The 23,974-nt window shown below is 35.9% G+C and overlaps 1 protein-coding gene across 2 annotated transcripts in view; it reads right to left on the bottom strand.

Annotated features, from left to right (window-relative positions):
• The window catches only part of ARHGAP15 (Rho GTPase activating protein 15), a 612,447-nt gene that overhangs the window by 189,903 nt on the left and 398,570 nt on the right, over nucleotides 1-23,974 (bottom strand). For both annotated transcript variants that reach the window (XM_077153695.1, XM_077153696.1), the window contains one exon: nucleotides 6,546-6,623. In XM_077153695.1, the coding sequence (XP_077009810.1) occupies nucleotides 6,546-6,623 (78 nt within the window). The remainder of the gene's footprint in view (nucleotides 1-6,545; nucleotides 6,624-23,974) is intronic.

Raw genomic sequence — 23,974 nt, 5'->3', positions numbered from 1 at the left:
AGGACCTAAAATTTCAGCAGATTTCACTTACCCTTTCCAAAGAATGTGAAGCTATTCTTTGGAAGTTTGGAACACCTAAAAGCATGTTAATGATATGAGACTAAATTTCAGTTTTGTGTCCAAAAATCCAGAAGCCTCTATGAATTTAGAAAATAATGAAAGAAACTTTTGGATAGCAAAGAGTCTCCAAAGTTACCCTATTTATTTTTTGGTTTTCCTGGAAAGAGGTCTTACCATGACAAAAGAAAATTCAATTATTTGGAAGGCACAAAGCACATTTGAATGTGAATATTTAGTATCTTATTACTAAGAAAACTAAGTAATATTGATCTGAGTTCATCAAACTATTTGTCATCTTAATTAAAGTTAATACTAATTATGAATTGATTGGTTCAGAATTTTGTATGTTCTTACGTGTTCATTAATGTCCTACTTTGCAAATGAAGAATGTGAGATGCCAAAGGGTTAAAGTAGTTTCCATTAGACTTACAAATAACTCAGAATCAAGATTAGGAGTCAGATCGTCTGATTATTACCCAGCACTCTTTCTCCACTAGATGGTCTTTGGCTTTAATTTTTTCACCACATTCTTATATCAGCTCTTAGTGCTTGGTATGTAATTAGCTATAAAACATAGTGTGCAATGAATGTATGGTGTAATTTTGCTTCAATATGAATAGTCAAAATTTGTGTATTTTAGAGACTGAAAGGATTCATGCATTTGAAAAGGTAAGCTAGCCTATGGGAAAGCTCACATAAATTTATATAAGTAAATATATAAATTTATACATTTATACATAATTTATATATTATATAATTATATAAGAGCTTATTTATATGACCTCTGAGTTCAGCATTACTTACAAATGATCATACACTTTCTTAAGCAGCTAGAAAGCAATACAAGTTTTGTCATCAACAGTCTTTGAGCTCTCAGACTCAATGTAGCTGAAAAATGAGGTCTAAGAAAATTTTCAAATCCATGAACAATGTTAGAGTCTGGCCTTTTTATGATCAAGTGATTTTTTCAGCCTTAATGGGAAAAATAAATCATTGTTAAAAGATAATCTTGTCACATGGAAGCCAAAAAGGTACAATATCAATGATTTGATTCACCAAAAAAAATCACCCTGTGGAGTGGGATAAAGCAAATAACCCATCTTTTTTGCTGTTGTGGCTGCAGTTGGCGAAGAGAGTGAAGTAAGCTTAAGGAAATACTTCATTTTAAAAATAATAAGAGGGCAATACAAATTCACTTACTGGAAAAATGAATGGACTTGATACAAAAGTTGTTTTATAAGAAGAAGTTTTGAAATCCTTTCCCAGGTCTTTTTCTGTTTTACCCAATTGCTTATTTCACGATGAAACTACCAATTTTTCACATTCTTTCTCACTTTCCTCTTCTTTTATTCAATTTTTGATGCTGCAAATAATCTAAACAGTACAGGACAGCTACTAAAGTTAATGCCTTGGTTTGTGGGACAAATCTTTAGAAAAGTAGCTTAAGTATAGGTGGTAAAGCAAACTTGTTTCTCTAATAGTTTATTTCTATTGGAGCTTATTCTTAACATGTTCAAAATAAGCAAATTCATCTCTATAAGACGCTACCAAATTTGGATTATTATGCCAGTATGAGCTGGGTGAATAAACATATGCAAAGTGCAAAACTAAAGATTAATGAAAGAAATACCTCCTTAGTTTTAAACAGTGCACACACACACACACGTGTGTGTGTGTGCATAAACATGCTCATACACACATACACATATCCAATTAAGATTCTTGGCCATGTAGACTGATGAGATTTGTATGTTTTCTTTCTCTGTGTGAGAAAAAGTAAGAGAGTGTGTTCCTAAGAGTCTTCCTTTAAATCTTTTTTCCATATAGGGCAAACATGTTTGAAATTCTGAAAAGTCATTTCCTTTTCAGTGAAAAGTGAGGATGAATATTTCTTACTGTGTACTAAGAAACACCATTCTGGAGAATTCTTAGTCAGTTCTTATGCAGTGCTCCCTATCTCTCTCGCTGGTTTTGGGTTTGTGAACCTGCATAGCTGGTATTTTCCAAAAAGAATGCTGATCTTTCCTGTCTCTTTTCTGATAGGTGAAAGTGGATGATTAAGTAACATGAAAGAGAATCTGAACTGAAGTGGAGTTTGAGAAATGCCCCCAGATGGGAAGCTCAAACACAAATGTTGATATGGAGAGAAGATGGGATTCAATCCAGTGAGATTTTGAAGACCTCCCGTCAAAAGTTCTTAAGATAGTCATCCAGTATACTCCATGCTGACATTTGTCCTTTGCAAGAGTATACCCACCCACATAAGAAAACCATCAGGAGGTCACAGATCATTCTGAAGAATCAGCACAGAGCCACAGGCTGATGACAGGTTGACATCTAGGGTCATGGACCAGTTTTCTTTGGGGGATGCTCTCATGGAGTAGAAGACTTGCATCAGCAAAATATCACTGAAAGCTGTCACCAAATTCAACAAACAGGGCAATGCACGGCTCACTAATACACGGACAGGCCAGTCAATAGGGAAGCCTAAACGTCTTTCCCAAAGGCTGCAACAGTATATTGTGTAAAAGTAGTCTCTTGGTCCAAACATAAATATGTTAAGTCCTACAGAGAACGGCAGTGCCAGGCTTCTTCATAACTGTGATGTCTGGCAATCCTCAGGCATCTCTTCTTTAGCCAAACTCCTACGGCAGTGTTTCTCACTTACCAGCATTGAGAAGCAGAGTGTAAACAGGAAGTTAGGAACAAGTGTGTGCAGCATGAAAAGACTGGTCTCCACTTTTATAAGGAGGTAATCAACAATTAATGAATGGGGAATGCAGAATCTTGGCCATAGTTTGCAGCGTAGGCTCTGAGTCAGAGACAGCAGATTGAGTCCCAGCTGCCCCATGCACTTTCCGTCTGACCTTGTGACATTATTTAACCTCTGCACTTCTCAGTTTCCTCATCTTTAAGGCAGGAATAGTAATAGAAACTAGTTTATGGCTAGTAGAAAGAATTTAATTAAATGATATCTGTAAAGGACTGGCATATGATAAAGAATGAAAACATGTTAGCTACTTTCATAATAATTATTCTTATAATCATCATTACTATATATTATGAGATGCTTTGAAAAAGTGATCACTTCGAATTCAACCTCTATGTCATCTAAACTGGAAGGATAATAAGGGCATCTAATACCTACCGATTCAGTGAACCAAACAGAAAACCAAAACAAATTGAATCATTCAACTGATATATTTAGAACTGCTGAAGATTACAGCAGTCATGAAAGTTAGTGGAACACATAAACTGCAGTTGAACTTTTCTTAAAAATCCCCAATAAATAATGGGGGTGGGTGGGTAAGGGGTAAAATAAATTGTGTAGCTTGAAATACTAGTGGTCAATGAGGGGGAGGGGTAAGGGGTATGAGATTTATGAGTTTTTTCTTTTTCTTTTTCTTTTTTTCTGGAGTGATGCAAATTTTCTAAAAATGATCATGATGATGAATACACAACTATGTGATGATATTGTGAGCCACTGATTGTACACTATGTATGAACTATATGTGTGTGAAGATTTCTCAATAAAAATATATATTTTTTAAACTTTCCAAATCAATTTTCACTTGTCCAGCCTAATAATAGGTATGGCTTATATGTGTTGCAAATGTATATGTAGGATCTTTTAAGAAAGAAACATTGAGCAAGGTGAGTAATGGGGAGATGCTAGGTGTTAATGCAAAGAAGGAACTCCAAAATCATTTATGCTCCATTTTAGAATGCAGTTATGGATGCGTCTCATTTTATGCGTCTCAAGAAATTATCTCGTGCAATACCACTTTATCTTATTACACACACACACACACACACACACACACACACTGGTGAGGCCGCATTCAGCCTCTTTGTATAGCACTGATTCTCCTCTGGGTCAGCTCTCCTGACTGGGACTGAAGTGTAGATAGAGGGGATGGCTGAGCATTAACAGTAAGCGTACAGATCCAGGCCAGAAAAGTCGTTCAAAAGATAGTCTGATCAGCAAAATTTGAGAGGGGCTGGTAAATACCTTTCTTTATATTTAACTAAAAGTCTCCACAAAACAACCTGAACAATGTCTCTAATAACAAAGGTCTTAACACAGCATAATTTGTATTATGCTCCATTCTGACAGTGCTATAAACCAGGAGACAGTTGACTGACAATTCTGTGCTACTAGATACCAATTTAGGCCTCTGTCCAGCTTTATATTGTCAACTTTCATGGAAACATGAGCAGTTATATAGCCTCAGAGAATGCTGACGTTTGGATTGCAAAAGACGAGATGGACAGATTTCATATTTTCATTGCAGTTTTTTTTTTTTTTTTTTCCTTTTCAAACTGCTGAGCATAATTTCTTTTTTCAAGGCAGGAAATGCAACTAGTGTTTGTTTCTAGCATGGCTTCTGTTTTGAGATTTCTTTTTTGTAGAAGAAATGTGTTGCCCAGCTGTCTAGAATCCCAATCAGGATATGGTTTCTGCACAAAACATATTACAAGAATGATTTCAGCTGGTTATAAACAGGAATGAAAATGAGTCTGGGGCTCTTCTATCCAAATTTTTCTCACAGAAAGGGGACTCTGTTTCAGTCAAATGGGACTAATATAAAAAAAATGAGTAGAGTTTAGTTCTCTGTTTGGCCTGGGAAGGAGAGTAATTGTAAAACACAAAGGCATGGATTAGTGAGCAAGCAGGGCTATAGAAATTCTGAGTTCTAGAGATTCTCAGAAATAAGAACTATGTGGCACTGGCTGGAAGTTCTGCAGTCATGACATAAAAGGGCGGCTCAACCCAAGTTGAACTGCTGGAGATTTTGATGCCTTCCAGTATTAACACTTCTTCCACCTACAGCACACACACATACATTATTCAACAAATATTATTGGAAAACTCCCTGTAGGAAGGACCCAGGGCTATTGCTATTGCTAAGATATATAGTTGATTCACTATCCTAGCTTTTTAGTTGTTTAAAAGTCTTGTGAAGGAGACTGATGTCTCAACCAGTGTCCTATTTTGTTATTTGAAAGCTTTCAAATTTCAAATTAAAATTAAATAATCTGGGGTGCAAGGGTAGTTCAGCGGTAGAATTCTCGCCTGCCATGCAGGAGAACTGGGTTTGGTTCCCAGTCCACGCACTTCCCAGAAAACAAACAAGCAAGCAAAACAAACAAACAACCACCACCACCACCACAACAAAAACAACCAAAAATTCAACAAATGGTGCTGCAAAACTGGATACGCACATGGAAAAATAATAAAATGTGACCCCACTATATACCATATAAATAAAACAATTAAATGAACACATTCAATTATATTCTCTCCAGAAGACAGCATTAAATTTATGGGTCTTACAATAGATGGAATTTTGGAAGTTACATGAAAGTTAGTACTATATCTCTGCCTGGTAGATTTAACTACCCAACGTAATGGGAACACAGAAAAGGAATTTCTGCCTGGAGGAGAACAGTGGGCTTCTTGGAGGAAAAATACTTATAATTTGAGCTTTGGAAAATGAACAGAAATCTACTAGGCAAAGAAGCCTGTATATGTGATGTGGGATGGACAAAACAGGAGGGCATTCGAAGTAAAGGGGAAAGAGTGTAAACACATTAAGAAACATAGTAGTATGTAAATATGGAAGTCCTGTAGAGGAAAGTATTGTGAGGGAAATTCAGAGGCTAGGAAGATAGCTAGAAGTTAGGTGAGAGAGCAGCTCGTGAAAACTTTGTGTGAATTCTCCTAAGGACAATGAGACATCACTGACTGTTTTTAAGCAAAGGAAGAACAACATGTATTGAACAACTATCATGAATCTGTCATGATATGGGGGGAATGCTTCATATGATAACTCATTTAAGTTTTACAAATGTTTTCAAGGCATTTTACTGATGAAGAACAGTGGTATAGAGAGGCTAACTAAGATGCTAAAGACACAAGGAGATAAGAGTTCAGGTTCTACCCTGTTTATCTGATTCTAAAACTGATAAGCTATCTATAGCTTCACTTTCAGATGCTTTAGTCTTGTTTTTCTTCAACACTTCCTCATTTTAATTCCTTTCTTTACCTATTATATATTTTTTTGTCTATCACTATGACTCTTACATTTTCTATCGACCACTGATTCATTCATTCACTAACGAATATCATTCATTCACTAACAAATATAAAGTGCCTATGATAAGCCAGTAACATCGTTCAGAACTAGGTTATTTTTCCTTCTTTCATTATTTTATTATTCATCTGCCTGTTTTTAGTTTTCTATGTTCTACTCTATATTCATTTCACATAACCTGTTTTTTGGTCCTTCTCTCTAGTCCATTTGTCTCCAGGTAAACGTTAAATTTTACTTCTGCGGGGATAATATTTTAGTTTTGTCAACTTTCTCTTCCTTTTCCAAAGCTTTTATCATTATATATTCATAGAATATACAGCAGAGTCTGAAATATTGGTAAATATGAAACTACTGAGAAAAAATGACTGAAGTGAAGAAGTCACTTACCTTGGTTGACGATAAATCTTAACTTCTGTATTGTTGCCAGGTTGCCACTGACTCGATATATTCCATCAACATCTAGACCTGAAAACAAACGGACATGCTTTATGTTAGCTCATATAAGAATTGAGATGGTAAAAGAAAAAAAGAAACTTAATGAATTTGAGGAGGAAGAGAGTAGTAAATCACCATCAAATATCTCTTACCCACAGAGAAAACAAACAAGATTCTCTGTTCTCAAATCGTTTAAAAATTTTAATCCTAGTAAACAAATCATGAAGGTCAGTGAACATCAATCATCAAAAAATTTAAGACCAGTCGAACCACAAAAGGAGAGTAGGTAGGATGGTGTTACCCAGCGTATTTAATATTTATTCTGAAGGAAAAGCTAGGATTTAAACTGGGGAAAATAAAAGAAGCTATGGTCATTTTTTGAAAACCTAAAGAAATCCAAGGGGTTTGTGAAGTCCTTCCTTCCTTTCCCTTCTCCCTATTTCCTTTCCTCCCTCCCGCTCCCTTCACTTCTTCCTCTTTTTCTTCTCTCCCTTCCATCCTTCTTCCACTTATTTTCTCCTGTCCTCTTTTGCCTTCCCTTCTCGCCTTTTCTCTCTTTCCTATGCCTACTATAGCACATGTATTGATCAAATTGTTTGGAACTATGGAGTGAGAATTCTTGTCCCCATGTGGAACTAGGTTGATAACTTAAATCTGAATGATGACAAAATGATGAGAGAAGTTTCAGATTATTTTAGAACTGATCACTTACAATTCAAAACAATATGCTATTCCTGGCAGTGGATCCCACTTTGGATCACTAAGCACTTGTTTTCCCATACAACTATTTATGTTGTATAATTATTTGCATGAATAAGTTATCAAGGAGTTGAAGAAATAAGGAAATGAAAAGAGAAACATCTATTCAAATATGACTATGGTCCCTAATAAATACCGGCGACATAATTTTAATGCCACGAATGTTCATTCATTGATGCTTCTGGGCCCTTGGAGGGACCAGGGTGAATTGTCAGCTCATGCAGAGATCACTACCTCAGTAGCTTCTCTGGGAGGTAGTACGGCACCATGTTTAATCACGTTGATTCCCAATAGTAAATATTAAACAAACTCGCAGAAATTATTGCTATAGTGTAACAGAATAAAGACTTGACAGAGTTCTTTCCTGACATGAAATGCGCTCCTTTATTGCATCACCATATCCATATGTTCACATACTTTATAATAGGGACATTTCTGCCATGGTGCAATAAATTCCATCAATGGGTTGGGGCAAGATATCTTGTAACACTGGTATTAATGGTATGATTCAAAACAATCATTCACTATTGTTTTTACTCTTCCATGTAATAAACCACAGAACAACTTGGGATAATATCAGTAAACATGAAATAGATACTAGCCAATGTATTAATTGATGTGTTTTATAGTACTAGAATAATCTAATAATAAATCACTGAGACTCCGCTCCTCCCTGAAAACTATGAGTTTGTGAGGAATTGGGTGAGGATGGACTCCTATTAGCAAGTGGGCAAAGTGTCTAAAGCACACACATTTATAAAAACCAAATGCATTCTTTCTTCCACTTGCATGAAAGAGCACGATTAATCTAAAGGCATTCCAAGTATTATGTGCAGTTTCAGCACATATGCGTGATCATCCTAACTAAGAATTTTTCTAATATTTGATTCTTAGTTTTAGTATTGGTCCAAGTGGTCTTCAGTTTATGCACATATACCTAGAAACTTAACAGGTTATTTTGTTAATAATTTATTAACAATTTTATTTCTTACTCAGTCATGAGAATTCTTGGTACTTAGCTTTAAGCTATGGAAATTTAGATAATGTGACAACTTTCAAAAACATATTAAAATGTATACATTCAAGTCTGTTTTCAAAGTTTTCCATCTTGGGAGTATATTAAAATTTTCTCATTACATGGCAGCTAAGGAAAATATTTTGGAATGATGCTCTTAAAATCACTTTCAGGGGCTTAGAGCCGTGAATAGAATAATGTCCATAATAGAAAAGTTGGGGCTCTGGGGGACGGTTTTGGATTTGAAAGTAGTCAAGGGTCGTTAGGAATCATGAGTGATGAATAATGCCATCTTATTTGCCACCACAAACAAACAAGTCGGCATATAACTACAGTATGACCAAACGATTTTGTTCTTCTATGGGTTATTAGTTGCTCTGAAGGAATTCAGAGAAGAAGAGTATTTTGGACAATAGAAACATCAATGGAAGATGTGGGCCTATGTTCCCCAAATGATAACTCTTAATATATTTATTCAAGAATCAGTAAAATTAGTTCTGTTTTTAAAAATGATTAAAGTCAAAATGTCAGTTAACATCTATTACAAATAAAAATGAGAAAATTTTTATTCTATGTTCCCTTTTTAAAAATAATTTTTTTTAAATGATTTGTTTTGCTAACAAGTTGGACCATTATCATAGGTCCATCAGAGGTCCATAACATGCATAATGATTTAAATTCCAACAAAGTTTTTATTGCAAATACAAGAATATTCTTAATCCTCCCCTTAATATACACATGCCTTTATATGAGGTAGAAAATCAAGCAACCTTCTATTTTGAAGCTGGGACCCTTCCTTTTCTAATATTATTTTTTATGCTATTGAAATGCATTGTTGTCTATAGTTGTAAACTGAATTTCAACTACTGAAATTCCTTAGTATCTCAAACTTTTCTTTTGGGATAATAAATGAGCAGAAAGTAAGTTTTAAAAGTTCAGTAATCAAAACATTTGAAAGCACAATATAAGTTGGATATATTGCATATGAACAATCAGAACGTACTCTACTGTTCAAAGCAGCCTCACCCTAAATTAATAATCCAACTTTCTTTTGGGGTAAAAGGAGGGAGGGCTGGTGATGGTTAGACACAGGGGGTAACTCAGACTTGTACCACTACCATGTTTCTAGAACTGAGACACAGAAAAGAAACTGCCTTGTGGCTTAAGATGGAAACCAGAAAGTAAGACAGAGTAAAGCAAAACATATTAGATGCAACTTGAATCTAGCTTGACACAGCATCCAAGCCCTTTAGATTCAGAGATATCAACACCATATATCTTGTGGGTGATAACAATCTTTGACAGTAGAGGCTCACGCTTTGAATGGTTCATGCTCACCACTGTCATACTTTTTAAATTATATAAATAAAGTGGAAATGACAAAGTACATATTAAAAAAGAGAGCATTACATCTTGCAAAATAATCTGGAACATATCAGTGACTTTTAGCAGTTATAAATTATATAGGTAGAGTCTGGAGGTTGATTAGCCTTTCCTTGGATGGCACAGAGACCGGCAAACCAAAAGCACTGGGAATATTACCCAAATTACAATTATTCACGTGCCACCCTCGTTTTGCTCCAAGAACTTTGAAAGTTATGCCAAACCGATGTAAATTGGTGGATTTGGACATCCTTTTCATGACCACATTATCCTTGTTGGATTGGAAACTACTTATTTTGAAAACATAATTAGACCTTGTGTGATTTTTAAATGAACAATGTCTTTAGGGTACCCACGTTGTTCTTCCGTGAAGTTTGGGGGGAAGATCGCTTTGAGAGTTACCTCTTTCAAGAAAAAACATGACTGAATACCGCAGGAATTTTGTCCATTAGGCTAAAAATACTTTGAGAACATGATGAGACAAAGTCATCTTCTTTTATTTTATTTTTTTATCAAGGTGGCATTAACACCACTAAAGAATAATTCTCTGAAGAAATCTACATTCACTGAAATGTCATTTATTCATTCATCAGCTGATGTTCTGACATTTGCAAAATCATGTTTATCATTAACAGAAATCGCTGGATGTTGTTGCAGGGGATTTTTAAGTCTCCCCCTCCTCCCAAATACCCTTTCTTCTGAAGAAGCTTAGAATAGGATAGACATTCAATTAGGAGTTATTAGACCAAATGGTGGTCTAAACCCAGTGGAAAGAATGCAACTGTCATAAATAATTCCCACCATAATCTTAGACACTTTCCAAAAAGAAACCTAAGAGACCAGCCTTGTGTGCAGAGTTAACTGGCTTATCTGCCAAAGTATGGGAAGTGTTTAACAATACAGATGAGGCTGTTAAAAATAGTTCCAAACTGTGGATTAGGTAGCATTCTTGGTAGCCCACATGATGGACAAACCACAAAGGATGTGGACTTTGTGCCTATTTGAGAGGTGTGCCCCAAAGCTTGCTTGTTTTTCTGACATATAACAAAATGCAACCGAACCTCTGGAGTCTGCAAATGTGGGTTGAGGATTTTGCAAAAAACATGGTCCTTCTCCTGAGATTTATGGTGCTTCCTAATTCTTAGGAGGCCAGAGCTGCCACAACGAGAGACATTCTCGCAATACTCTCGAAATACTCTGGACTTCTGGCTTCTCCCCCTGGCAAGAATCATTGAGCAAGGGAACACCCAGACTGCCCCCAGAGTCTGCTGTCCATTTTTTTTTTGGTGCTTCAGAAGGTTCGGCTTGGGTTCAGTCAGAGCCAAATATAAAGAGAGGTTTTTGTACCATTCAGACCTATTCTTCCTCTTCTAAATGAAGTGAGTATTTCCAAACTTCTGTTGCCAACTTATCTGTTCACACACTTTAAATCCAATGACTGAGAGTACAGGATTAAACTTGAAACTTTTAAAAGTTAATCTTTATACCATCTCAATGCCTGGTATTTATGTTGTATCTATGTGCCTGATTTATTAATTATTGATAATTTCTTGGGAGATGCCCATCCTTCGAGAAAAATCACCTGAGGAAGTAGTTGGCATATTCTTTTTTTAATTTATATATTTATTTTTTTTTACATGGGCAGGTACTGGGAATTGAACCTGGGTCCTCTGGCATTGCAGGCGAGCATTCTTGCCTGCTGAGCCACCGTGGCCCTAGTTGGCATATTCTGCTTGTCAAACAAAATGACTTTATATGATTACCAAATGACTTTATAAGAACCACTTTAAATGGATTTTGTTTACTATAGAGGTAATACAGTTCCATGGTAAAAACAAAAATTAAAACCACATAGAAAAGCATGTGATGAAAACTAGTATTTGTCCATTTTGCTTTCCAAAGATAGTCATTTTTTTTTTGGTTGTAACTCATTCTATCTTATTGTGCCATATTTCTTCTTATTAATTAAATTTAAATATTAGTGACTTTGCATGAGGAGAGATAAGGAAGTTAGTGCATTAGGACTCATCTGTATATTCTTTTTGTCTTTGTTATAATTAGTTACATTTCTATTTCTTATGTGCTATAAATAAGGAAATTAGTGCACTGACTCTTCTGTCTCTTCCTCCCTCCCTCACCACTTCCCAATTTTATTCTTTATGTTATTCTTCATATCTTCAAAATTTGTAACATTTTATTTTGTTCTTTAAAATTGGGACTTACCTATGGGTGAACATTAGTCATGACTAAAAAATGGAATGTGATTAGTTCCATCATTAAAATTTTGAGTACATGGAGAGCTTTCTAAAGTCAAGATCTAATGACTTTAGATCATTCTCTTTGACCTCTTCTTTCTTTCCAGTTGCTTTATTTCCTCTAAATTGGGGCTGCCCTGAAGACCTTTTGACGATGATAGAAATATTCAATATTTTTGTTGTCCAAAACTGGCCATAGATGTTGGGTGACTGAACACTTTAAATGTGACTGAGGCAAGTATGGAGCTGACTTTTAAATTTTATTTAATTTTAAATAATTAAAATAGCCACACGTGGCTTGTGACTACCATATTAGACATTGCTGTTTCAGCAGTCCTAAGTCCTAAGAAGAGTCTACTGTTACTCTTCTCTTGACTTCTGTTTTTTTTTGTCTCTTGGATTTATTTTTCTTTCATGTGAAGCAACTTTTTAAGAAATTATTTTTCCTAAAACAATGTGATTGATTCATTTTCTTGTTTCATGGATGACATCATAATCGATTGATAATTTGAATCATTTCATTTTCAAAATCTTTTACTCTTCTAATTCTGAAAATATTGCTCCACTGTTTTCTCACATCCCTGCGACTACATCTGATATCAACTTGATTTTTGGTGCTTTGTACGTAAGCAACTTTTTATCCATTGGCTTCCTTCTCAGATACTAGGATCCTCTTATCTTTCCTTATAGAACTTGTTCTTCCAACTCAAGCAGCTGCTGCAGGTGCTTTGTCTGTGTAGGATAAAAGGAGAAGATGCCAGTTCTCTCTGCTGATAGATCTACTAGTTAGTGAATTATTTTATTTATTGCCCCCTTGCTAAATTTTGCTCTTTTTGCTTGTTGTCTCCAAGTTTGAATATTCTCTTGGACATCTCTGGAAAAAATTGTACCTAATTATGGTGTCTGGGAATAGTGTCTCTTCTGCCTTAGTTTTTCCATTTGTTTAAGCCCATCTGCTTTCGGTCTTACTGGAATTTCTATTTCTGTTTGCTGATGGCACCTTTGCTGTTTTCAAGCACCATGGTGGGTTTTTTTTCTTTTTAAACATATCTTTTCTATTATTTCATTGGGATTGTTTGAAAAAGGAGAATCAGACATGTCTTCTCAGTCTGTGCACTTGAATGGGAGGCCTGCATTGTTTTTCATAAAGACAGGCTTCTTAATGTTGAAAACAGAAGTTTCATTTGATTTTGTAGATAGTGCTATATATAATAATTTTTATATAGAATAAATTACTAGGGATTAAATTATGAAAATCGAAAATACTTATCATGTGGCTCCAAATCTAACACTGGGAGACTATGTTAACACAGTGTCCAATTTCAGTATACCCTTCATTTCCTCTGATTTTTTCTTTTACTATTCTCTGTTTCTGTGTATAAAGCTGTTTCTATTTTCATTTAAGTTTTTCCAATGTTACCTTTATTACTGAGACTGTTTTATTTTTCTCTCCCATTTCTTTCCTTGAGCTCATTTTTCATCTCATGATATGTTGTCCTATCTTCCTTGTTTCTCTACTATGAATTCTTATTTTATAGAGGTAATTGTTGCATTAAGGTTTTTTTTTCTTTTAATGTCTCAACAAAGTGTTTCTCTGCAATTTTTCCTTATCTCCTTTGCTTGGTTTGGCTGTTAAGATCCTTATATACATTTCATTCGTTTATTTTTGACTACTCCTTTCTGAAGGAGGTGAGTTTTTCTTCTACCAGCTTTAAGGAAGACATCCACATGGAAAGGAAGAATTTTGTCAACCGAAGATATAGAAAAGATATATGTTTATTACTGATTTTTTAGTTAGACTGAAAAAGGATTATTAAAAGACATGTGCTTAAAATTTTTTCTCCTGAGAAAACTGACTTAGAACCTGTAATGCTAATAAATAAACCATTATTTTATATGGTTCCAACAGCCAGTGTTCTAGAAAGGGAACAATTCCAGATTTAAATTAAATCCCCAAAGCTGAAAGAGTGCACAATAAAGAAAACAACACATGGGACTAAGGAAAATGTAGTGTTAAACTCAGAGTCTTGAATCAAAAGGAAGGATGCTTGTTTCTCTTTAATGACTTCACATTGAACAATTGGGCAGTTAGGATCATTATCAAATGCATCCTGCCACCTCTGCAAGGGATTCACGCTGTTATCCGAGGAAATACAATTGTTAAGGGTTCTCGCCCAAAACACATATTTATGTATTTAGGCCATATTTGCTATTCTGCTCAGTCCTGATGTCCTAAACAGCTTTGTCCTAATTGGGCACCTGGGAAGAAAGCTACTGATTTTGTTACCAGCTGAAAATTACAAGGACAAAATATTCTGAATGTTAGATGATTCCTATTCTTAGAGGTTCTGCATTATAGCACTTGCGACTTGAAAAGATCTACCATAACTGTTCATGTGGAGTGTGTGTGTGTGTGTGTGTGTGTGTGTGTGTGGGTGGGTGGGTGGGTGTGAGGGACTTGCTCTCTTGCCTTTTACTATTATTAGGTACTCTCATACAGAGTTACAGGGTTTTAAAAAATCTTGGAAAATTATTTGTTGCATGACTTTCCTAGTTTCCCACCTCTCCAGTACTTTTTAAGTACGATAGTTGATACTTTAATAAGTGGAGGAGAATCACACTGAATTCTTTAAACGTTTTACCAGGAAAACAAAAGCCATCCCTACTCAATGTGCATTCAATAATAAACCACAGTCACTCCTCATTATTAGAATTCTCCTTATATTTATACTTAGTTCTTACTACAAGATTTCACAAAATTTCTCATAATTGCAGAGACTTACCCATACTGTTACAGTCCAGAAACGTTTATAGAAGTGTATATAGTCTATAAAGAGTTCTGTGAAAACTCACACCAGCATAGAGGACTCGTTCCTGATTTCCATTTGCTATGATTCTGTTTATGTCAGGTTTGCTTTTACATGTGACCTCCATACATTTAAATCAAATCACATTCCGCTCAGATTTGCTAGTGGGCAACTGTCTTTAGAATTGTGTCTTTTAACTTAGAGATTACTAATTGATAGATGGGTCCAGGAAAAGAAAAGGGAAAAACATCCCAACATGGCTAAAGTGTTATAAATTGAAGCTGTTTGTATACCCTCTTAAAACCTGGGTGAAACAGAGTGATACTGAAAAGGATGGTGTCCTAAGTGTAACTTTCATTTCTTATACAATTCTTACATATTTCTGCCTAAATCAGCTAAGACTTGAGGTCTGACTATTTGAAGTCTGCAGAATGCTAGCCGTAAGTATGAATTAAAGAATTATACCAGTCTTAGGATCAGTCTGGAAATAGTTCAAGATGCCAATAATCTCAGAGAGACCTTGAGCTTACCTGTGAAATTGCTCTAATAACGAATTTAGTAGACTTGGCCATTTAGGTCCAGAGATCAGCAACTGAAATATTTTCTGGAGAGTGGGAAACGAGGTACCTGAAAATAGCCCTTTATACATTCTCTTACGTGTTTCACAATGTTGAAAGAGACTTCAATCCTGAGACCCAATATTGCTAATGTGTTCTGGTTATCATTAAGTGAGAGCTCTTGTCTTAAAGTAAAACTTCACATATCTGGAAGATATTGAATCTAGAGGCTCTTTTTGGTTCATCTCATATGATTCTCTGAGTTTCTTTTATGTTTGAGCTCCATTGTTATGTTATGCTGTAATCATGCTGATGTAAATAAATCATTGTTTTGGTGGCTTGCTCAGTGTACTTACTAAAACCAAATAGAAATTAGAAGAATAAACAGTCTAATTTGGTCTGTCATCCTCATCTGGTAGAATTGAAAGCAAATATACCAGCAAAACCTGAGGTCCACAAAGGAGAGGGATGGCCACAGTGGGTTTAGTGAGAGAAAACCATCTTCTTGGAGATTCCATTCTTAAAAAAAGTTTGGAAGTCTGGGCAGGAGGAATCTGTAGGCTGTGCCCAGGTTCACCTTTTCCCTTTTTAAAATTGGAGAAACAAAACCATTTCATAGGTTAGAGGCATGTGAAAGAGGCTTACCAAGAAGCAAGAAGAATACACAGAAAAATGTCTCCTTTTTTGATAAAGTCAGTATAGTGATATAAAGCCTTGATACCATCCCATCATACTTGAAATGGACATTGATCTGAAACTCATATATTTGCAGTCATTCTTTTCAATCCCTCCACCCCTATTTTTTTAAACTTCTAAACAAAGTGACCTCATTGTTTTCCACTGGACCTTTTTTTTTAAAAAACATTGGCTGGGATGATTGAGATTCAGGAATGTGGGAAAATGGATTCCCAAACCACGTCCCTCCCTTTCATTCTGAACTGTAATTTTTGGCTTGGCTTGAATCACAGTCATCACATTTCAGCCTGAATCTCTCTGTAAAGTGATCTTTCTTAAACATTTCTCTCACTCATCAAGGGATCAGAAACAAAGCCATTCTAACCTTTCAGCAAAACACTTATAAGCAGCTTTTATGGAGAACTTGCAAGAGCTAAATTTCCTCTAAAATTGTTTGAAAAGAGAACATTTTCAGTGCCTTGTAGTCCTTTCTGTGAATCTTGTCATCTGTATGCCATGAGCTCCAGCAGCTATTTTAATCTGTTTTTGTTTGCAATCCATTTGGTGTCCACCCAAGGAAATGCAGGTGATTCTAATTAACTTACTGCTGAAGATGCAGGAAAAAAAATCTCAATTGTGCTGTACAGAATTAGACACTTAAGACCTTTCTTCTATTATTACATAACATATCATTAATGAAATCGATTATATGAATATATTACCACCTAATTCGTTGCCATTCACTTATTTAAATCAATGAGGTTTACGGCATAGGAAAAAGCCACACGCATACACAAATACACAGACACAATACAGACCCGGAAGATTGCTTGCCAACTTTTATTTAACAAGAGTAGCAACTTAAAAATAACATTATTTTTACTTTGTGCAACATAGTTTAATATCTGAAATAACCCTGTTCCAATAAAAACCTATTGAAACTCTCAGGCCTAACTCTGCCCTGAAGGTAAAAGTGATTAATTGAAAGATTTTGGCAGATCTCTGCTCACCACCAGGGCAGTTTAATTTAGAACACATTCAACCATTTCTCAGTGTCTCTGTGTTGGTGGAGCATAACTTTTGATCTTCTTTGGGGAGGTGCCTCTAATCCAGACCCTTTGGCTAGCCACTTCCTGGAGAGTTTTGATGGTTTGCCTCAGCTAAACATTCAGGTGAGAGAGAGTCTTTTCCCGGCTGTTGTCCCAGTGACGCAGAATTCCAGATTCAGAGGCAAAATGTTCTACCATCTATCTGAACACATCTGCCATCAGCAAAGTCCTATTTAGAGTACAGACAAGATGGTGGTTTACAACTTCTTGACGCTCTCCTAAACTTCCAAGAACCTCTGGTGTCATTAGACTCTTTCCTAGTCAAATAAGAAAATGCTCCTGAATTTCACAGTGGGTGAGGCTGAGCCTCTTTTTCTTAGGAACCATAAATGAGATACTGGTTTTTGTTTTGTTTTTTGTTTTTTTTTTACTACAGAAGAGATTACCACGTGGGTAGCATTATTTCTTCTCCTAAACACAAAGCTGGGACCATTGCAAATTCTTCTCTGTTGGACCAACAGACTTGTGTTATATTGTGGTTAAATAGAAGGGCAGATAAATTACAACATATTATGGGTGGAAAGCTCTTGAGTTGGTGACCTCCAACTCTCCATCCACTTTAACACCTATTCATGAAGCACTTGACTGTGAGGTGGATACATGCCAGGCCCTGGGGACACAGCAATGGACAAGGTGTACTCAGGCCCAGATGCTCTAGAGCCATAGTCACCTGAGAATAGTTTGAAAATCTTACCACACTTCCTGGCATTCTAAAAACACACTTAGGGGAAAATTCTTTGTTTTTGAAACTTTTATTGCATGAAGGATAAACATAGCATTTTTCTGAGACACTAACAGTGAATTCTACAAACAGTCATGCACTAATGCAATGGCACCTACAATCTAATATTTTCTAACATAAACCACATCTGAGCAACACATGTGGGCTAGTAGATATGATCTGTGGCAGTTTTTAGAAGGAAACACCATTATAATACATTCAAATTGGCATTATATCCCAAAATAGTTAAACATAAAGACATATATAAAAGCTATGTGCTGAAATGTTAGTAGTGATTATCTCCAAAAGGTTGGATTATAAAAATGATTCTCTTTTTAATTATTTTATGTACTTCCAAACTATTTTACAATGTGCATATGTATATAATACATTTTATATATACATATATGTATGTATATGTTGTGAACAAGCAATAACAATGACATTTATTTTATTACCAACATTTTATGCCATAGGTTATATTCCTTTGTTATGGTATATACTTGCGTGCTTACGTTCTTTTAGACCTCCCTTCAAAAATATTTGGGAGCTGTCATAAATCTACTCAGTGTCCTTGAAAGCCCTATATTGAATCTCTAATTAGGCTGAATGATGCTTTAAAACCCCTGAGATCTATTCAAAATCTTCCTGGTACATTTTGACATTTAAATATTTTACTAACTTTCTTATTATTGGGTAAATTGCATTCAGGTTTGGAGATATAAATACAAGGTCTCTGGCATAAAGCTAAAAAGACATGAACATTTTCCCTAATTAGAAGCTCAGCTCACCATGGACAATTTCTGTCGTTGGTATTTATAAATTTAGAAATACTGAAAAATGAAATGTATAAAGTGTGAGGGCCAACATTGAGGTAGGCTTTCTTAATTTCTATCATCATATATACAGTAGGTGGAAGAATTAGACAAAGGTTTGTGTTAGTGGTTGAGCAGAGATTTCACCATATATATGATGGGCTACATTTTATCCCACCTAACAGTGTAAGGAAGTAAACCAAAAGATTCTGCTTCTCTGTTTCATGCATGGCTACTTGAGGGCTTTTAACCGCGCAGTGTGCACAGCCTGGGGGTACTTGAAACACTACTTTTTGACTGAAACATAAAAGACATTCTAATACCAATTGCTCCCTTACTAAACTCATCTAGCTCTAGTGTAGTACAAACCAGGTTTCCAGCTTCTGGATGATTATTTCACTTAAATCTTTACTGAAACTCACTAAAATGTGTGTGTGTGTTCTGATCTGTTGTCATGGCAAGAAGGTGCATTAAACTAAGAAGAGCTATTAACCATATCTTGATATACATTTATATAATATTTATTGAGTGTCTGCCTCATATATGTGGTGAAAAAAAAAACATCTGATGTTTCCCTTTGTATGAAATTTACATAAAGAATGTCCTAATTTCCCAGATTTTCCCCCAGGGCCAGGAGAGTTTGAGTTTTTAAAATAATATTAGAAAACCCACAATCATTATAGCTGGCTCTTGAAGTGCTGCAGAAAATAGAAGTGAGAGACCTTCAATTTGAAGGCCTGGATTTTATGCCATTCCTACCTAAGATAAGACTTAATTATAGAAGTTCATATTTATGATACATTTTTAAAAGTTTGGAAAGGAAATTCTGTCTTAAAATATTCCTTCCACACAGGCTGGCTTATGTCTAACATTCAGTAATTAGAATTATATTCCCCTGTCTTTAAACCCCATGAAGAGATTTTCACATCAAACCTCAGTCAACATGTACACTTAAGTATGAATTAGTCTATTAGATCCTTTCCTGAGACCAGACTTCAGCTAAGAGAAGAGAAAATACAAGAGTTCACGTGTGTAGGTTGTAGGCTAAGAAGAGATGGAGGGAATGAGGCCAAGTACAGTAAAGAACCGGAGAGGAAATGAAGAGAACTGGGTGCACCATATTGCATTCAATCCAATCCAAAAGGTTGGGTGCCATTATCCCAATGTTTGTCCTACCTGGATTATCTGCTATTTCCAGAAACACCAAGAATCAGAGAAAAGGATGTTCTTCTGGTATTTAAATATTTGGGGGACACATTTTGTCAGTTTGACTAACAATTTACTCTGAAATGCAATTCATTCTTATTATCAAAATAACTTTCTGTCTTTTAGAAATGTAAAACATAATGTTTTCTTCAGTAACACCTAACGCAGTTATCTTTCTTTAAAATAAATGTAATGCTCTAAACCAAGGTTCAAATGTTGAGCTGATATAAATCCACATAGGGTTTGTCTCTCTAGGTTGAAACATGGTCCTTGCTTGGAATCATGAGATCTATGAAAGCCAGGACCTGTCACCTTCTGGGGAGGAACGCAGAGCTCCTGGTCTTGGTAACTTCTCCTACCTGGTCATTCTCTTGCGTCAGCACTGTGTGTGGAGCTACCTTTGTGTAGACCAGTCACTGCACTGACCACCCCTCATCTCTCTAGTGGCCTGTCTCCCCCAGGAACTCAACCTAACACCCATCAAGCTCAGCTAGAACCACATTGCCCTGCCCCATGGCAGACTCACGAGGTCCTAAATTCTCAAGCTGCTTCAATGTTTTCAAACAAACCTTAATAGGGGCTCTTATACCCAGAAAGAAATGGATTTCTCCCATTAATTCATTAATCAGAAATGAATTAAAAAGGAAAAAAAAGGACCCTGCTTATTGCAAGTTTTGAGCAAAGTGTGCTGCAAGCAAAAATCCCCAAGGGAGGAGGAGGCTCTAAGCTGGGGAGCACAGCCTTCTTTCAGAGGTGCCTGGCTGGCTGGCTCACTCTTTTCTTTCTTTGCCTTATCAAAAACACAAAACAACTCTCCTCCCTGATGCTTGACAACAATTTAATGGGAGACAAAGCCATTAATTACTAAATTATTGATATCATTAAAAACAACTGTACTCAAGGTAATCCTCTAAAGAGTTATAAGCTGAGGTATAAATGGTGTTCCAGAGGCGGGTTTGTCAGAGGAGGAATTTGGGGTTCAGCCAGGGGTATCAAGGGCACATCATGGAGTAACATAAGAGCCATAAAAAAAGAAAGGGGCTCAAACAAGTACCCAAAATATGTGGAGGTGGCCTTGTTTGGGACTCATGCCTCACTCCTGTGAGAAATTTCACTAATGTCTTCATAATCAACTTTCCATGATTTCAGTGTCTCACACTTCTTCCAACTTTAACCCTTTCACTCGCCAGCATTAATTGTAATACCTTGATATAAAAAGGGAACACATGATTTACTATTTGACTAACCATCCTCCTTCTCCTCTTTCCTGCCAAACAGGACAATGACTGTTAAGGATTCAGGACATGAACTAAATATAAAGTTTTTGTTCCAAGCTTATATGCCATACGTATTAGAAACAGAAGATATGAGGAGACTTCAAACACCTTCAAAGATGAGGCTGTTGTTATGAGTACTATATCTGCACAATCTCCTCCAGTGTAGTCAGACAGAACCTCTGTAGACTTGGCTTTTTTTTTTTTTTTTTGGTAATGGGAATTTGTGGAATTTAATTTTAAAATATGGAACTCTCAGATTTCTCTTAACTCTTTATCCTCAAAACAAAATGTTATCCAGATGATCTACCCATGGGATTTAAATGCGGCATCCTTTTAAAGAATAAAAGCCCTTCTATTTTAGCATATAAAAATATGGGAAATCTTGGCTCACTACCTTATTTTGACCTATGATTCTAGTAGTAGAGCCTTGGCTGTTGCCTCTTGCCTACAGGTCTCTAATGGTCTCTACTAGCTCCTCAGGAGTTTACTATCTATCTCTAGAACCGTTCAGTCAAGAAGAGATGATTTCTAGCATTAATTCAGCTTCTACCCGAACAAATTTCCCCCTTACATGTATTTTCCATTAGCTTATCCAGTCAGAAAAACTTTCATCTGCTCTCATCCATAAAAAGTCTATGAAAAGAAGCCTTTCTGGTGGGAAAAGAATTTGAATGGAAAACATGGATATACATATATGGGGCCAAGGATTAAAAGATGAACATTATACGTGAGGAAACATTACAAGAAGATTTCACTATATTCGTTTTTCCAGGTTAGTGTTCCAAGCCCATCTTGGATTATGTGTGAAAAGTAAGAACTCTATACTATAACAGGTGCTGGCAGGAAACTCCCATTAAAGCTTATGGAAGTTATGCCTGTAAATTCTTGGCATCTGAGAAAATTCTCTCATAAGAATGCATTATGCATCAGATTTTTCTCACTAGAAAAACAATGTGCGGCTGTGAGTACTTAGCAATATTTCCAGTCACTATTTTGTTAACACCATCCTTCAGTGGTGATATCTTTGGTGACCTTGTGCTATATGTAAAATATCTACCAGCCTTCATGTCAACACCGTGAATGTGCATTGTCTCCTGTATATAACAATGGTGCTATTGACCTGTCATCTGTCTGTCCTACTTAATGCATAAGCTTGAAAGTGTTATTTTTTTTCCCCAGTGGGGTCAATGGATTTATACTAATCCATCCACGTTCTGGTGATTGACTCCATATGAAACATGGTAAACATTTATGAGATTTTGCTGGAATTAGGAATGCTGTCCATGCAGTACGTATCAGGTAGTAATTAATGTAGGCTTTGGAGGCACAGTACTGAGTCATTGTGGAAAGCACTAGTATTATGTCTGGCACATAGTGGGGGCTCAATAAATGCCTTATTTATGTTCCTAAACATACATCATCACTGCATCTGCATGACTATACTTTCAAAGGTCAGTGGTGTAATTCTTTGAACATAAACTTGCCTACATTCAAAGTTAACAAATAAGACCCTTTCCTGTGCCCAAGCCCAATTTTCCAGCTTACTAATTCTTGAGGTTAAAATATTATTTTACATAAGTCTCTCTGTTTTATATAACTGGAAAGCATCCTTTTACCTTCTTACGTAAATCTACTATTTTTAAGGAATTTGATTGAAACTCAATGGATTATTTGGATTTAAAATATTATCAAGTTAAGTACTGAGGAAGAAATTTAAACCATAGGGAATCTTAAAAAAATGCCCACAGAATAGAATTGAAGGCTATCTATCTATATCTCCATCCATACATGTCCGTTGTGTTTCTAGCATCATGATGAATGGAATATTAATAACTTACATTTGCATTTGTATTTATGGTTCTAACCAAACTTTACATATATCAACAAATATGTCCTGACTACGAAGTCCTCAGTTAAGGTAATATAGCTACCTTCCAGGACAGGGAACACGGGCACACTAAAACACACATATGCAAGCACACACACCAGCACAGACCTGGGCAATTTGCCAAAATGTGGTTGCTGTGAAAAAGGCTTTGCTTTAGGGCAATAGTAAACTAGCTTACCACCCCACTGCACTGTCCACTCTTCACCACATGGTTCTTTGCTGTATTCTTAACTTCCCCTCCTACAGTGAAGGAACATTTCTTTGGACTGTTTTATTGCCAATACATTTTTACATTGTATGATGAAATGAAACAAGGGACTGGTTTCATTAGAAGGAGAGGTAAACAGAGCATTAATTAAATTTGCTGATGATACTAAATTGGGAGGAACTGTGGACATCTGTGGGGACAAAAAAAATCATACAAATGGACTTAAGGAGTTTAGAAATACGAGCAGGAAATAATAAAATGAGATTCAGCCTTAAATAATGCAAGCTAATACATTTGGGAAAAGATAATCAGAAACATGGCTATTCAGCGGATGGTAGATGCCTGGAAAGGGGTGATGGTGAAAGAGATCTAGAGGGTGATAATGGAGAAAATTACACTCAAACTTACAGGGAAGTAGGCACGATGCCTGGAGGTTTATAAAATATATATATGTATACTTTCTTAAACTGGAAAGATGATTGTTCTATCCTTATAACATTGGTAGGGCTCAAAATCACCGAAGTTTACTTCAGTTTGTTTGATACCTCTGTGTGTGAAATAATTGAACACTATTTGTTGAGAGACTGGTCTCTCCCTATTTAGGGATGAGAAAGTGCATTTTGTCTGAAACCTGTATTGGACCTGAGAATCACTGCTCTATTTCTGTCCTATCCCATTTCCCATTATCAGTAACAGCGCATGTCCA

The sequence above is a fragment of the Tamandua tetradactyla genome, chromosome 3 (genome assembly GCF_023851605.1).
Source record: "Tamandua tetradactyla isolate mTamTet1 chromosome 3, mTamTet1.pri, whole genome shotgun sequence".
NCBI classification, from domain to species: Eukaryota; Metazoa; Chordata; class Mammalia; order Pilosa; family Myrmecophagidae; genus Tamandua; species Tamandua tetradactyla.
Note: the sequence above shows the minus strand (reverse complement) of the source record. Positions and strands in the feature narration are given on the sequence as shown.